The following is a 16,470-nucleotide window of genomic DNA, read 5'->3' on the forward strand; positions in this document are numbered from 1 at the left end:
CGCCGGACGCGGGACGCGGGCGCCGGGCCGGAGCCGCCGCCGCCGCCGAGGATCGCCCAGAAGGCGAGCGGGAGCCGCAGCCCCAGCCCCAGCCGCCCCGCCCCGGTGCTCGGGGTGGGGCGCAACCCGACACCGGGCCAGGTAAGAGGGCGGGCGCGCCCTACTCCAGCGCCCATCCTCCGCAGCCGGCTCCGCCGGGCGCCCGGTTGCAAAACTCGACGGCTTTCCCCTCCGAGCGCGCTTTTTGCCGCCGCTCCGCGCCTGGCTTTCCTTCCCCCGCACGCTTAGGCGGGGGTTGACTAGATGACCTAGCAGGTCCTTCCAACTCTAGTTCCCTGTAAAGCACAGTTATACGTTTTTTTTCCGCCGACCCCCCCACCTTTCCTCCACCCCAGACGTTCAAATAGGGATCCAGTCGATCCTGCTTAACCTTTTTTTCCCCAATTGGTCAAAGTTGGACGGAGGCTGCCCCTCCCTCACTGCCCCCCCCCGGACTTGAGCTCAAAGGACAAGCGCCCGTCCGAGGCAGAGCTATGCCCGTTTCTCTGGATTCCTGCAAAAAGAGTTCCCTGCCCCGCTGGCATCTCCTGGTGGTCCCCTTTCCCTGGGCAGTAAATTACAATCCAGGGCTTTCTTTCTTTTTTTTTTCTTTCCAAAGATCAGCCAAGATTGGTTAGCTGCTGCCCCCTAGTGGGGCTCTTAAAATAGAAGTGAGAACTGGAGGCAAACTTACGTAACAATTAGGCAGAGAGAACACCAGGATTGGAGGGGACCTTGAAGGTCCTCTAGCCCAACCCTCTGCTCCAGCAGGAGACCCTATTCCACTCCAGACAGTCTCTTTTTAAAAGCCGCCTGTGATGCAGCAGCCACAACTTTTGGGTGGGGGCAAAGCCATTTCCCGGTTTAGTTGCCAGGAGGCCCGAGGAACCCAGAGCAGGATGGAGCCCATTAAATGGCTCATAGGTTCTGCTGTCGCTATGTGTGTGTGTGATTGTATTGTATTCATGTATTAATTTTTTTGTTTTAAGTGAGCTTTTATATTCTGTAAGCCCCCTGGAGTCGCCATAGGTGAATAGGCAGCAATATAAATTCCATAGATAGATAGATAGATAGATAGATAGATAGATAGATAGATAGATAGATAGATAGATAGATAGATAGATAGATAGACAGATAGATAGACAGATAGATAGATAGATAGATAGATGATAGATAGACAGATAGACAGATAGATAGATAGATAGATAGATGAATAGATGATAGATAGACAGATAGACAGATAGATAGATAGATAGATATGATAGATAGGTGTTAGACAAGATATATAGATAAGATAGATAGGTGATAGATAGATAGATAGATAGACAGACAGATAGATAGATAGATAGATGAATAGATGATAGATAGACAGATAGACAGATAGACAGATAGATAGATAGATAGGATAGATAGGTGTTAGACAAGATATATAGATAAGATAGATAGGTGATAGATAGATAGATAGATAGATAGATAGATAGATAGATAGATAGATAGATAGATAGATAGATAGATAGATAGATAGATAGATAATTCCATAAATAAATAAATAAATACATACATACGATTGTTCTATCAAGAACAATTAGAACTCCTTAGTTCCAGGTTAGTTCTCTCCTTGGTTGGTTCCTATCCATTGTTTCTTATCCTGTCAAATTACTTAGTAAGAGTGTATTACTATTGATCTTCTCATCCTTCCTAGTTCCTGTCTTTTCCCACTTATGCCTGTAACCGCGTTGCTTGCATCTTTACAATTTATATTGTCTTGTTTTCCTACTATGTTTTGATTGCGTATTAGTATCCTATGACTATCGCTAAGTCTTGGATCTTATGATTCTCAATAAATATATTTGATGTTTTCTTTTTATGAACACCGAGAGCATTTGCACCAAAGACAAATTCTTTGTGTGTCAAATCACAGTTGGCCAATAAAAAATTATATTCTGTTCTATTCTCTATTCCAGGGGTTCCCAACCTGGGGTGCTCGGACCCCCTGGGGGTGCGAGACAATATTCCAGAGGGTGCGAGAAAAGTCCAGGTAAATAATAGGATATTGGCTATATGTTGGCATTTTTATTTATTATTTATTTCAGGGGGTGCGAAGTTCGAGTGAAATTTCTTTAGGGGTGCGGGGCGAAAAAAAGGTTGTGAACCACTGCTGTATTCAATTCCATTCCATTCTCTATTTCATTCTGGTCTGATCTAATCTAATCTAATCTAATCTAATCTAATTTAATCTAATCTAATCTAATCTAATCTAATTCTATTTCTCCCAATATCTATTCTATTCTATTCTATCCTATTCTATTCTCTATTCCATTCCATTCCAATTCTATTCTATTCCTTCCAGTATCCTATCCTATCCTATCCTATCCTATCCTATCCTATCCTATCCTATCCTATCCTATTCTTTGGAGAATAGGTGGACCCCTTGTTCTCTGGGGCAGCCCCTCCTCAAACATTGGAAGACTGCTGTCGTGGTTTTAAGCCACGGTTTTGCTGAGCCCACTTCATCGCACCACCAACCAGATGTTCTGGGTTCATATTCTATACAACCTCTGCAGATACAGAGTCCACCTCCTTCCAAACCTCCCATAGCCTTGTCATTTTAGTGCATTTAAAAGCTTGCCATAGTCCTGGATCTAGCAGGATCCTTAAAGAGGAATCCAACCTAGAACTAAGATAACAAATTAATCATTCTGGCTTCCCTCCAGAAGTTGTGGGTGGGAGGTTTTCAAGAAGAGACTGGACAACCATTTGTCTGAAATGGTGCAGAGCCTCCTGCTTGAGTGAGGGGGTTGGACTAGATGACCCTCCAAGGTCCCTCCCACCTTGTGATTGCATGATTCAAACCCTGAGTCAGGTAGGAAAGGTTATTGTTAGAATGAAACAATGGCAACCCCGATAAAGGTGCCAGCACATTTTCCAATGTACAACGGTGATTAAAAGGCAGAATTGTTAGGAGACTTGAGGGTTTATCTCACCTAACTTCTGTTTGTTTTTTGTTTGCTTGTTTTTGCCATCCACGCTTTCCTCCCACAGTCATTCTCAGCCATAAACCAGGGTTAGCATCCCAAAAGGGCTGGCTCAGCCCCCCTGCAATAAACACCCAGCAGCTCCAGGCTGGCAAGGAGAAGTACCCCAACCCAATTCTTCCCTTGTGGTTTCTAAAGAAGTATCCCTCAACCTCGTCCACTCGAAGACGGCTGAGCTTCAACCGGTGGTGTATTAACCACCAAGCACACACGCTTAGGGCCCCAGGCCCGAAGGGGGCACCACAAAAACTTCCATGGTAGCCTAAGCTTGCCTTCATTTGTACAGGAGGGTGGGGCAGGAAGATTTGTCAGCGCTTAGGGCACCAGTGAGCCTTAATCCGCCATTGGCTTCAACTCCCAGAATTCTCCACCCAGCATGCTGGACTTCCACTCCCAGAATTCCCCTGGCAGCAGGTTGGGTGGATGGCTGTGGAATTCTGGGAGTTGGAGTCCACCGATCTTAAAGTGGCAGAAGTTGAGGAACACTGACTTAGGCACATTGGCTGAAGGGATAGATCAGGGGTCTTCAAACTTGGCAACTTTAAGACTTGTGGACTTCCACTCCCAGAATTCCCTTGGCAGCAGGTGTGTGGATGGCTGTGGAATTCTGGGAGTTGGAGTCCACCTATCTTAAAGTGGCAGAAGTTGAGGAACACTGACTTAGGCACATTGGCTGAAGGGATAGATCGGGGGACTTCAAACTTGGCAACTTTAAGACTTGTGGACTTCCACTCCCAGAATTCCCTTGGCAGCAGGTGTGTGGATGGCTGTGGAATTCTGGGAGTTGGAGTCCACCGATCTTAAAGCGGCAGAAGTTGAGGAACACTGACTTAGGCACATTGGCTGAAGGGATAGATCGGGGGTCTTCAAACTTGGCAACTTTAAGACTTGTGGACTTCCACTCCCAGAATTCCCTTGGCAGCAGGTGTGTGGATGGCTGTGGAATTCTGGGAGTTGGAGTCCACCGATCTTAAAGCGGCAGAAGTTGAGGAACACTGACTTAGGCATATTGGCTGAAGGGATAGATCGGGGGTCTTCAAACTCGGCAGCTTTAAGACTTGTGGACTTCCACTCCCAGAATTCCTCCTCCTCCAGTCAGGTTAGCTCAAGAATTCTGGGAGTGGAAGTCCACAAGTCTTAAAGCTGTCGAGTATGAAGACCCTTGGGGTAGATTCTCACAAATGCATAACTTGGTGGCTGAATTGACCTTTTGTTGGACTTGCATCGTGAATTGAGAAACACAGCATTATATCCAAATTTTGATTGAATGAAGAATAAAATAGTCTGACTAACATGGTGAGTTGAGACCCAGCAGACTTGCTTTTCACAATTTATTTGACCCCAGGCTTAGCCCCAGACTGACAGCAATTCTGAGCCAAGCTTTTCCACATCCACATTTTTCTTCCCGGTAACCTCAGTTTCCTTTCATACGATTGTTCTGTACGGGGAGCAAAGGTGGAAGGAAGCAACAGCCATTTGCAGCTGACATCACGGAGAGTCATTTTGCACTTCCGAAATCCCACTGGACACCGAGATCTGTTTCCCGCTGAAGCAAGTTTGGGAAATCTCTGTGCAAAAGGGGACAAAGATTTACCGGAAATCTGAGATCTTGGGAGCACCAAATATACCTGGGAGTTAAATCCAACAACACTCACCTCTTCTGCTCACAATCGTGGAGAAATTGTTTTTACCGGTCATTCTGTTGGATGGCACTGTTTTTTTTTAAAAAAAAATAAGAGGGAGTAATGTCCTAGAATTAAAGTTGTTAAGAGCCTCAGAGGTCCTCCATCCCAACCCCCAGGGCAGCCTCCATTCTCTGTTGAAAGACTAGTACAGGAAATCCTCAATTTACGGCATTTAACAACAACAAAAGGCCCATTCAGAAAAGTATATTCAATTTATGACTTCATGATCTGCTTAACCACCACAGGAAAAAAATACATATATATATCACGTCCCATCACATGGTGCCTTGACTTACAACCTTAACTATTTACAACCAGATTTCCAGTACCAGTTGTGGCCATACTGTAAGTCCAAGGACTACTTGTAAATGGCTCCTGGTATCAGGGAGCATGCGTTCCACCGGGCGCATCGCTTAGCGACAGAAATGAATAGAATAGCAATACGAATAGGAATTGGAATAGAAGAGAACAGAGTTGGAGCTTGGAGATCTTCTAGTCCAGCCCCTGTTCAAGCAGGGGAATTTATCCCATTTTGACTGTTCGGTCCCTAATTAAAAACCTCCAGGGATGGAGCACCCACAATTTCTGGTGGCAAGGAGTTCCACTGGTTTTCACTGTTAGGAAAGTTCTCCTTAATTCCAGGTTGTTTCTCTGCTTGATTAGTTTCCATCCCTTGTTCCTTGTTCTGCCTTCAGGGGCTTTGGAGAATAAATGGAGCCCACCCCTCTTCTCTGGGGCAGCCCCTCAAATACTGGAAGGCTGCTATCCTGTCCCCCCTAATTCTTCTTTTCTCTAGACTGACCATACCCAAATCCCACAGCCGCTCTTCGTATGTTTTAGTCTCCAGGCCTTCGATCATCTTAGTTGCTCTTCTCTGAACTTTTTCCAAACTCTCAAGATATTTTTTTGTAGTGTGGTCACCAAAATTGATTGCAATATTCCAGGTGTGGCCTTACCAGGGTCTTACAAAGCAGTACTAATACTTCACATGATCTTGATTCTATGCCTCTATTTATACAAACCAGGATTCCTTTTTTTGGTGGTGGCTCCACACGGCTGGCTCACATTTAAGTGATCATCTACTCAGAGTCCAAGGTCATACAAATGCTAGTTCCAGTTGCCGTTATAAGTTGAGGACTACCCATCACAACTTCTATACACTAGTAAGGAAGTTCCCCTCTGAATCTGCTAGGCTGAAATTACTAGATCTTTTAATGGTAACTACTTAAGGGCAGGGTTGCCAGATCGCAGTTTGGCTCTGTGGCCAAACTCAAGTCAAAATACGGCCAAATTATTTTTTGCGCATGCACGAGGGAAGGAGAGCGCCAGAGGACGCGCTTGTCCTCCTTTTGCTCATGGTGACGTACATGCGCGAGGGAAGGAGAGAACTGGCCGATTTCACGGCCAAGCAACTTTCGTACGGCCAAATTTCCGGCCAAATAAATTTGGCCGGAGACATCATTTTTTTCACAGCCAAGCAGATAGAAATATGGCTAGATTTCTCGAATCTGGCCGGAAAAACGGCCAGATGGCAACCCTGCTTAAGGCTCAGTGGGACGCGGTGGCTCAGTGGCTAAGGCGCTGAGCTTGTCGATCAGAAAGGTCAGCAGTTCGGCGGTTCGAATCCCTAGCACCACGTCACGGAGTGAGTCCCCGTTCCTTGTCCCAACTTCTGCCAACCTGGCAGTTTGAAAGCACATAATAAAAAATGCAAGTAGGAAAATAGGGACTCCTTTGGTGGGAAGGGAAGAGTGCTCCGTGCGCCTTTGGCGTTTAGTCCTGCCGGCCACATGACCACGGAGACGTCTTCGGACAGCTCTGCGACGGAGATGAACATTGCTGCCTAGAGCCGGAAACAACTAGCACAGATGTGCAGGACGAACTTTTACCTTTCCTTAAGGCTGCCCCCATCTGTTCCAGTTCATGGTTGGCCTTTTTAAAATGGTAATGCCCCTTCAGCCACTCAGCCTTTCCTCAAACCAGGGGTTTCCAAACTTGGCAAATTTGTAAGACTTGTAGACTTCAACTTCCAGAATCCCCCAGCCAGCCATGAAGTCCAGATATCTTCAAGCTGGGCAATTCTGGGAGTTGAAGTCCACCCATCTTCCAGTGACCTAAAGCAAGGCTCTTCCAACTTGTCAAGTTTAAGACTTGTGGACTTCAACTCCCATAATTCCTGAGCTAACGTGACTGGAGGAGGAATTCTGGGAGTTGAAGTCCACAAGTCTTAAAGCGGTCAAGGTTGAAGACCCCTGATCTATCACCTCTCTCTCTCTGTACCTACACCTACCAACCTATTTAACTATCATCTATCTATATCACAAGGGTCTTCAAACTTTTTCTCTCTGTGTGTGTACCTACCTATTTACCTATCTATCAATCTATCTATGTATGCCTCTATCATCTCTCACCAGAGTCTTCAACCTTGGCAAGTTTAAGACTTGTAGACTTCAACTCCCAGAATCCCCCAGCCAGCCATGAAGTCCAGACATTAAACAAGAATGCCGGAAATATGGATGGGGGAAAAATGACTCACACAGCGACCGTGCCCTGGAACCTGGGCATTCCTGGCAAGGAGGAAGCTGGGCTATAGGGATCCTGGTTGATCCCCAAGCAGCTTTGCTTCTCCTCCATTTATCCATCTCTCTTTCCTGAAGAAGACACTGCGGAAATTCTAGCGTAGACGGACACCAGGCTATAATTCAGTTCTATGCAGCCTATCATGGTATAAGGAGGGGAGGGCCGTGATGACTTGTGGACTTCAACTCCCAGAATTCCTTAAGCCGGTCATGCTGGCTCAGGCATTTTGGGAGTTGAAGTCCACAGGCCTTAAAGTGGCCAAGCGTGGACACCCCTGATCTAACCATCAGCATTATTAAGTCAATTTTCTAAATTTTCTTTCTAAAAACGCACTAAAAATGACCAGACTATGGTCAATTTGAAAGGAGAGGACTATTTTATCGATAGCTATAGAATAAAATGTGAAAGTTAGAAACATTAGTGAAATATAGAAAATATGTTGATAGAATACATTAAGATGAGGATTGTTATAATATATTATGCATATCAGTATTAAAGAGTACAGAATTAATATGAATGTAATGGATAAAACTATAGAATCTAATTGTTATTGCACAAGATAGTTGAACCCAGACAATACACTGGTTAATGGAAGATGGTTTGTATTAAAAATAAAACTAAAAATTAAAAAAAAATGGAAAGGAGGCAGACTCTATATTTGTAGGCGTGGTGTAGAAGTGTGTTGGCTAACCTTTTTGGGCTCCTGTGCCAAAAATTGTGTGCGCGCGTGCATGCCAGCATCCAGAAGGCAGTGTGCATCCCCCCGCGCCCTGTGCACACAATCCGTGCCCCACCCCTTTATGTGCACTGCCCTCACAACTGATCTTTTGGCTGGTTTGAGGCCTTTTTTGGCCTCCCGGAAGCTTGAAAAAAGCCTTTGCAAGCAGAATAATAGGCCTGTTTAGTCACTTCCGGTATGACAGGAAATGATGAAACAGGCCTATTATTCGTCCTGAAAAGCCTTGCAGTGGCTTTTTTCCAAGCCTGTGGGAGGCTGAAAAAGGCCTCAAACCAGCCAAAGAGTCAGCTGTGAGCCGCACACATGCGCAGTGAAGTAACTTTGCCTGCAGCTCCCATGCCGGCACAAATGGCTCTGCGTGCCACCGCTTCGCCATCATGGGTGTAGAATATGTACCCAGAACATCCGGCTAGTTGTACGATGAACTGGGCTCAGCAAAACTGTGGCTTGAAAACATGACAGCAGTCTTCCAATATTTGAGGGGGGGGGCTGCCCCAAAGAAGAGGGGGGTCCACCTATTCTCCAAAGCACCAGAAGGCAAGAAACAATGGATGGAAACTAATCAAGGAGAGGAGTAATCTGGAATTAAGGAGAAACTTCCTAACAGTGAGGACAATTAACCCGTGGAACAGATTGCCACCAGAAATTGTAGGTGCTCCATCACTGGAGGTTTTTAAGAAGGGATATGACAGCCCTTTGTCCACAATGGTATACGGTCTCCTGCTTGAGCGGGGGTTGGACTAGAAGACCTCTAAGGTCCCTTTCAGCTCTAGCATGCTACGATTCTTCAGAGGCAAAATTCAGCTGCTTTCAAAAATCTGGTGACTTCTCAGAACTAAAACATGATTTTATTTTTTGCTTTTTTTTCCAGAGAGATTTTCCAGTTTCTCCATCCCTACAACGCTGTGGAGTTCCTTCTTATAGCTCGTCGTCTTTCTTTAACCACCATTTGAAGTTTACAATGATGCTGAGGAAAGTTGCTTGTGACTGACTGTTCCTCACACGTACAACCAGTCCCCACATTTGTGACCGGTCCCTGCACTTACAACCATCACAGATGTCATCCCCGTGGTCAAAATTCCTGCCCTTAGCAACTGGCATGCAGAAACCGAATTTGTTCAATGCCCCCAGAAAAAAAGGTGGTTATTATCAGGTGTGACTCCGTCAACGACCGCATCGCTTAGTGACTGAGGTTCTAGCCCCAATTGTGGTCGTAAGTTGAGGATTACCCAGTCTCCCATCCCGGTTTTGCCTTTTTTAAGGTCAGGCAGGATTAGTTAAGCGTGGCTGATAACTGGAACCCACTTGGTAAATATTAGTATCAAGAAATCTTTAAAAGAACATCACAGAGAAAAACCCAAAATAAGTAAGGAATAATCTTATAAATAAAAAGCTTTGTGTTGGGGCCCTTGCCTGTTGTGTAGCACCAGAGGGTACTACCTCTTTCGTACACCGGAGGACCGAAAAAAAAGTGTACAAATATAACACAGCACACTAAACCAAGTGTTTTTCAATCTTAGCAGCTTTTAAGAGGAGTGGACTTCAACTCCCAGAATTCCCCAGCCAACATGGAGTGGGAGTCCACCCTTCTTAAATCATGTTGGCTGGGGAATTCTGGGAGTTGAAGTCCACGCCTCTTAAAAGCTGCCAAGCTTGAAAAATTCTGCACTAAACGGGACTTCAGCCCTCACATTTTTTTTTTCCAGGCAGTTGTGAGAACCTGCTAACTCCAAAGATTGCAAGATTTGGGTTGGACTAGATGACCTACAAGGTCCCTTCCAACTCTGTTATTAATCTATGTAATGATGTAATTCCTGGTTTGGTACATTGTTTAGAGCCAGGTACTAAGCTGAAGAAACCATGACAAAGTAAAGGTCAGTCAGATCCAACCTATCTCCTTTGTGTTAGTAGGTTGCGTTCACCCAGCAGGCGACTCCATTATAGTATCCAACATGGTTTACCTTAACCATGGCTTGTTTGAAAAGTGCTTAGAAACCACACCTGAAATCATTTTTCCCCGAGTGAATAAAACTGCATTGCACCTACCAATGGCTGTACCACCCCCAAATATCAGTCTCCAACTCATTTAACTGGGAACTACACTCCCTATTATCCCCAGCCAGTTCAGTGGAAAAGTAGTATGGGAACTGGAGTTCTATATATCTGTAGGTCTCCAAGCTAAGAAGCGACTGAAACTAATTCTGTCTTTGACAAATAGATGCTCCTATTTTAAGCCAGACTACAAATTAACTTTTCCTAAACTGAGACTTTCCAAGGATAGTGGGACTACATCATGGGTTGTGTGTGCGTGTGTGTGTGTTTGTTTTTAATGTACATTTTTTTAGAAAATTTCTACAATGTGATGAATGCTTTTAGTTAGCAGAACAATTTGGGTAAAATGCCGGCATTTAAACAAGCAGTGATCAAGATTGTGAAACAGGCAGAGGCTGAAGTGTGCAAAAACACAAACTCCTAGGTAGGAGGTGTGTGAGGGATTTTGTTTTCCAAGATTCAGGTCGAAGGATTTTGAATACCGAAGGGGGGAGGGAAAAAAAACCACTCAAAATCTTCCCTGCTTTTTTGGTATCTCCCCTCGCCATCCCACCCAACTCGGCACCAGCTGGAATTCCTGACCAAGCTTGTCAAATCAAACCCCAATCCAAGTTTCTAGCCCTCAACGTTCAGCGAGGCTTGTGGCCCACCAGTGGGCAGCAGAGCTGGCGGCAGAGTCAGGCAGTGAGGAGGTTGCGGGAGGAACCTGGGCCAGTCCTGGAGGCTTGCAGACAAGGGCTCTGCGTCGGAGGCAGAGATGGGGCCAGGGTAGGCTGGCAGTCAGCAACCGCCTTCAGGCTCAGGCAGCAGTGAGGCGGGGGAGCTCCTGGAACCGGTTCCCAACCCGCGTTATGCGGAGCTGCCAAAAGGCCCAATTAAGAACCAGGGTCGACGTGGGAGTAAGGCCACAGGTGGACGGTGAGTGGCCCCTCCCAGAGGGATTAAAAGAGGGGGAGCCAAAGGGGAGGGGGGGCTTTTGCAGGAAACAATTCGTTCGTTGCAGCAGTGTGAAGATCGGTCTGCATCTCAAGAGACTCTGCGCTGAGCCCTTCCTTGTCAGCACTGCGTTTGGAAACATTTACTTGGCAGCTCTTCAGGCTAGATAAGGCCTGTGCTCCTCATCAGACCCTTGAAAGACTGTTTGCCAGGCCTTTGGCTGAATACGGATGCCAGAAATTCACCTTCGTTTAATAAAAGAGGTTTTGCCAGGACAAAAAGCCTGCTTAGTGCTTTTGGGGGAAGCCGAGGTCAAAACAGCGAGCCCCAGCGGGGAAACTAAACTGTTCCAGGAATCCCGGAGATGGGGAAGGATCTGCGGGGCTGGAAACGGATGAAGAATTGACCGAGTGCCGGATTTCGGGGACGATGGGAACGAGGAAACATCCAAACGCAGAACTCTTGAATTCAGCTTTTAATGCGAGAGAGGGTAACGGGTGGGGTGTTCGAACTGCCTGCCCCTCCCTGAGACTGGAGATTATCTGGGATTTGCGGTCCGAAGCAAAACGACGGGCTGGCTCTCTTCCTCTTCACCTCCCCTTTTGCCAATAGGGGTGGTGGAAATGCAGCAAATCCTGCACACACCCTCCCCTCCAAAATCTTGGGGTACACTCCAGTCTGGAAGCTACTCATAAACCAGCCATCCCTAAACAAGACTCGTAGCTAACGAATAGCCCCATTTCCATAATTCTCAGCAATAAGCCCACCAACTTCCCGCCAACCTGAAGACTCCCAATCCCATCGCTAAGAATTTCCCAGTGAAGGAGAGACGGTGGGCTTTGTGTCCCCTTGGAGACCCCGTCCTCTCTTGCAAACTCATCCCGTTCGGGTCTGAGGGCCCACAGATAACATTGGATCAGCCCTGCAATGAGCGGAGAGGTGGGGAAGGGTCCACTCTGCTTCGTCTCAGTGCTCGTTGCAAGTCCTCCCCCAATCTCCTGCCTGTGCACCAGGGATTTAGAGCAGGGGTCTCCAACCTTGGCGACTTTATGATTTGTGGACTGCAACTCCCAGAATTCCCCGGCCAGCATTGCTTTGCTGGCTGTGGAGTTCTGGGAATTGAAGTCCACAAGTTCTAAAGTTGCCAAGGTTGCAGACCCCCCCCCCCAAAAAAAAATTTAGAGCATGTTCGTCAGCAAGAGTGTTTCTCAACTTCAACCGGATTAAAAGATGGGTGGACTCCCAACTCCCCAGAATTTGGAAGCCTTCAAAGTTGGGACACATTATTGCTCTTGCGGTTTGCTTGAACCTTTCTGGCTTCTACCCAAACTATGTTCTGGATGCTGGTTTGTGGCCAAAGGATGTTTAACAGACACTCCGGATGCCGGGAGGAACCCTGCTTCGGCCCGACACCCATTTGGGACCCCCCCGAAAAGCATGCAATGGCAACGAGAACACGAATCCCTCGTCCAGGAAAGGGTGAGGGGATACAGAGTGGGAGTTCCAGCAAGGATGTGGTTGAGTGGGGACTTTTTGTGGGGAGATGTGCTCCGCGGTGACCCAACTTTCCTCTTCGGCAACGGGTTCCAGGAATAAGGATAGGCATAAAAAGAGGATAAAAACCACCAATTCTCCCTGGGAAAAAAATGGTCCTGCCTGTCTCGTCCTGGAACAGCCGTCGTCCGGCTTGTGGGGAAAAGAAAAAAAAAAGGCCTTGCCCAAGATTGGCCAGCGTATGGAGTCAGCTATCTCAACTTCCCGCGTGGAATCCCAGGGTTATTTATATTTTGGCTAGTTTTTTTTTTAAGGAGACATTTCCCCCCCTGCAGCACCAGAGAAGATTACAGCCTTAAAACCTTGTATTACACTTCCTTCCAGGAGACAAACTCACACACGCATATATATGGAGACATATCTATCCGAGTGTAGATATATCAATCTATATATATATATATATATATATATATCGGAACATACAGTATTGTACATTTGAGAAAGGCTGGGCGACTCGGCTTCGCGCAGAGCGGGGACATTCAAACTCAAGTCGCCCGCGGGCAACGCCCGGGGCAGCTCCCACCCAGAGCGCACACGTTGCTGTGCTCAGCTCGGCCGTCCGGAGGCGGTGGGGTCACTCATGCCTGCGCTTGGAAGGCGGCACCAGGTGGGAAGGGAGTTCAGCTGGCAACTCGTGCCCTTCCAGCTTGACTTTGATGAGATGGTTGGCCAGGGCAAACTCCTCGTCGTCCAGCAGTCCGTCCTTGTCCACGTCGGCCAGCTTCCAGATCTTGCCCAGGACGGTGTTGGGAAGCTTGGACTTGACCATCTCTTTCTTGGCGCTGGCGCCCGTGATCTTGCCATTGACGGGGGAGAGGGTGTAGAAGATCTCGTCGTAGGTGGGCTTGTCCTTGCTGACCACCCATTCCACGTCGTCGATGCCCTCGCCGGCGCCCTCGCCATAGCCGTGGCCGAAGGGCCCGTTCATGGTGCCCTCAAACGCCCCGCCCTTCACCACTTGGGACGGCATTTGCGACTCCTCCTGGCGCACCATCACCATCAGCCGGGCGATGTCGTTGGCCAGCATGTCGTCCACCGCGTCCAGCAGCTTCTGCTTCAGTGGCTGGAACTTGCTGAAGTCCTGGGTCAGGAGCTGTTCCTGAGGACACACAAACACACCGAGTTGTGATTCGGGGCCAAGAGACGGACGGCGGGATGTGTTGACCGGCTGCAGAGGTCAACTCTGGGGTTCCCCCCCCCCCCAAATCTCCAAGGTCCCAACGGGAAGGACATTGGAGCTGTAACTGCCCTTCACAAGAGTTTGGTGCGAAACAATCAACAGTCAGTCCTCAACGATGGCAAAAGCGCTTAGACTTATAAACCGCTTCACGGTGCCTTCCAGCCCTCTCTAAGCAATTTACAGAAGCAATTTATATATTTTTTTGCCCCCCAAAATCTGGCTCCTCATTTGACCCACCTCGGAAGGACTGAAGGTTGAGTCAACCTTGAGCCTGGTGGGATTTGAACTGCCAAACTGTAGGCAACCGGCAGTCAGCAGAAGTCGCCTGCAGTACCACACTCTAACCACTGAGCCACCACAGCTGTTTGTGTTCATTTAAAGCGACCATTTAAACTCCGGTCAGAATTTCTGGCTCCGATCCTCGGAATGCAAGGAAAACAGGCCAGGCGCAACCTAGCAACGACTCAGCACCGCCACAAAGAGATCACCCCACCCACCCCAAATTCCAGGATTCAGCTTTCTGACAGCCTCCACACACACCCTCAAGTCCCCAAGAGTACAGGTAGTCCTCGACTTAAAATAGTTCCATTTAGTGACCATTCAAAGTTACAATGGCACTGAAAAGAAGTGACTTATGACCATTTTTCACTGTTGCAGCATTCCCCGTGGACACACGATCGAAATCCAGACACTTGGCAACATATTTATGACAGTTCCAGCATCCTGGGGTCATGTGATCCCCTTTTGCGACCTTCCAACAAGCCAGATCCACTTAACAACCATGTTACTAACGACCGTAGCACCGATCCCCTTAACCACTGTGGCAAAAAAGGTCTTAAAACAGGGCAAAACTTAAGTAACGGTGTTGCTTTAGCAACAGAAATTTTGGACTCAACAGTGGCCGTAATTTGAGGACCACCTGTAGGGGGCTCAGTGGCTAACACGCTGAGCTTGTCGATCAGAAAGGTCGGCAGTTCAGCGGTTCGAATCCCTAGCACCGTGTCACGGAGTGAGCTCCCGCTTCCTTGTCCCAGCAGCTTCCGCCAACATAGCAGTTCGAAAGCACGTAAAAAAAATGCAAGTAGGAAAATAGGGATCCCTTTGGTGGGAAGGGAACAGCGCTCCATGCGCCTTCGAAGGCGTTTAGTCCTGCCGGCCACATGACCACGGAGACGTCTTCGGACGGCGCTGGCTCTTCGGCTTTGTAACGGAGAGAAGCACTGCCCCCTAGAGCCGGAAATGACCAGCACGGATGTGCAAGGGGAACTTTACCTTGTAGGGGGGTAACATGACAATGTGTGATCCCACAGCTTGTCCCCCCCCCCCCGCCCCCAGGGCCTAACCCAAGTCTCTACCTGCATCTTACGGAGGCTGGGAAAATCTCCAGGTGAGATCTGGTGTTCCCGCTCGATCTTCAGGTAGATCTCACCCAGGTTGTTCAAGAGTTCCTTCTTCTTGCTCTCCTTGCCGAAGACGTTGGGCATCTCCTTCTTCAAAGAGCTGATGATATAGGCATGGACCTAGCAAGAAGCAGAAGGGAGAAGGGTCATGCCCCTGTGGAGACGGACTCCGAGGGAGAGGAGGAACAGCCGACAGGGAGCGGGAGTGTGGCTCTGGAGGTTGTGGAGGAGGCTGGGAAGGGCACAGGCCGGCTGGGCAGTCAGAGGAAGACCCAGGACCATCCCCTCTCCATCCTAGGGGCACGCAGGGAGGAGAGGATAAGGGAGAGGCGTGAACAGGATGGTCTATGGGGGAGGAAAGGGCCCTGATCCCCTTCATGGGCTGCAGCTGTGAGGACTGGTTAAAAGGACGGACATGCGTATGGGCCAGTGCTGGAAACAAAGCATGGAAATATCTCTGGTCTGTCAGTTCTTATCTGAGTTTGGCGTCCTTCCCAGTGTGTGTTTCGATATCTGTGGATGTCTTCAAGCCCTTATCTTGCCTGGTTCCCTTAATTGCTTCAGTGTGGTTTGTGTCGTTTTTACTCTATATAATTTATAGGCATTTTTAGTTTAAACAGCATTTCCTCCTTTTCGTAACTGCTTGTGAGGGAGTTTTTTCGTCTCCAGTCAAGGATATTTGGAGCTAGGAAGCAAAGGAATAGGGGCTTCCCCTGTTTTTGTATCCCACCCTGGGTCATCCCAAGAAGGCTGGGGAGGGGGCTTCTCAACGGAGTCAGGCTGGACTCTGGCAGAGGGGGCTGCTTGGCAAGACAGAGGCCTAGAATACACCTTGCGGGTGGGACACGTCCAAGACCCAAAAAAACGCTGGACAAAAAATGCATACGTGGTTAAGAAAGAATGATAAAGCAACATATATGTCAACTCATAAAACATTTCGATGCCTGTTTTATGCATGGGGGGGTGGGGGTGGGAAACAGGGTCATAGGGGTTAGTGAATTACGTGTCTCAGAATCGGCTTCATGCAGATCGCGCGGACATGTTCGCTCCTCATACACCCTTTGATGTTTTTGAGGCTCATGGTTTAATGAGGGCACAACTGATAATATAGATTTAAAGCCAGAAATATTTTTGTTAGGTATACTACCTGAAAAAATATGATAAAAGGGGTTGTCCGTTTAATATTACATGTGTTGATAGCAGCAAGAATTGTATTTGCACAATGATGGGGGGAAAAAACGAGGGAATTCCGACAGATGAAAATATTTTT

General features: G+C 47.7%; 1 protein-coding gene across 1 annotated transcript in view; it reads right to left on the bottom strand.

Annotated features, from left to right (window-relative positions):
• Positions 1–12,907: 12,907 nt before the first annotated feature.
• The window catches only part of EHD1 (EH domain containing 1), a 33,685-nt gene continuing 30,122 nt past the window's right edge, over positions 12,908–16,470 (bottom strand). Inside the window, exons 4-5 of the mRNA XM_026717675.2 lie at positions 15,156–15,320; positions 12,908–13,719 (exon numbers count right to left, since the gene is read on the bottom strand). Of these exons, the coding sequence (XP_026573460.1) occupies positions 13,195–13,719; positions 15,156–15,320 (690 nt within the window). The 3' untranslated portion in view covers positions 12,908–13,194. The remainder of the gene's footprint in view (positions 13,720–15,155; positions 15,321–16,470) is intronic.

This window comes from Pseudonaja textilis, chromosome 16 (assembly GCF_049901715.1).
Source record: "Pseudonaja textilis isolate UNSWEBS1 chromosome 16, rPseTex1.2, whole genome shotgun sequence".
NCBI classification, from domain to species: Eukaryota; Metazoa; Chordata; class Lepidosauria; order Squamata; family Elapidae; genus Pseudonaja; species Pseudonaja textilis.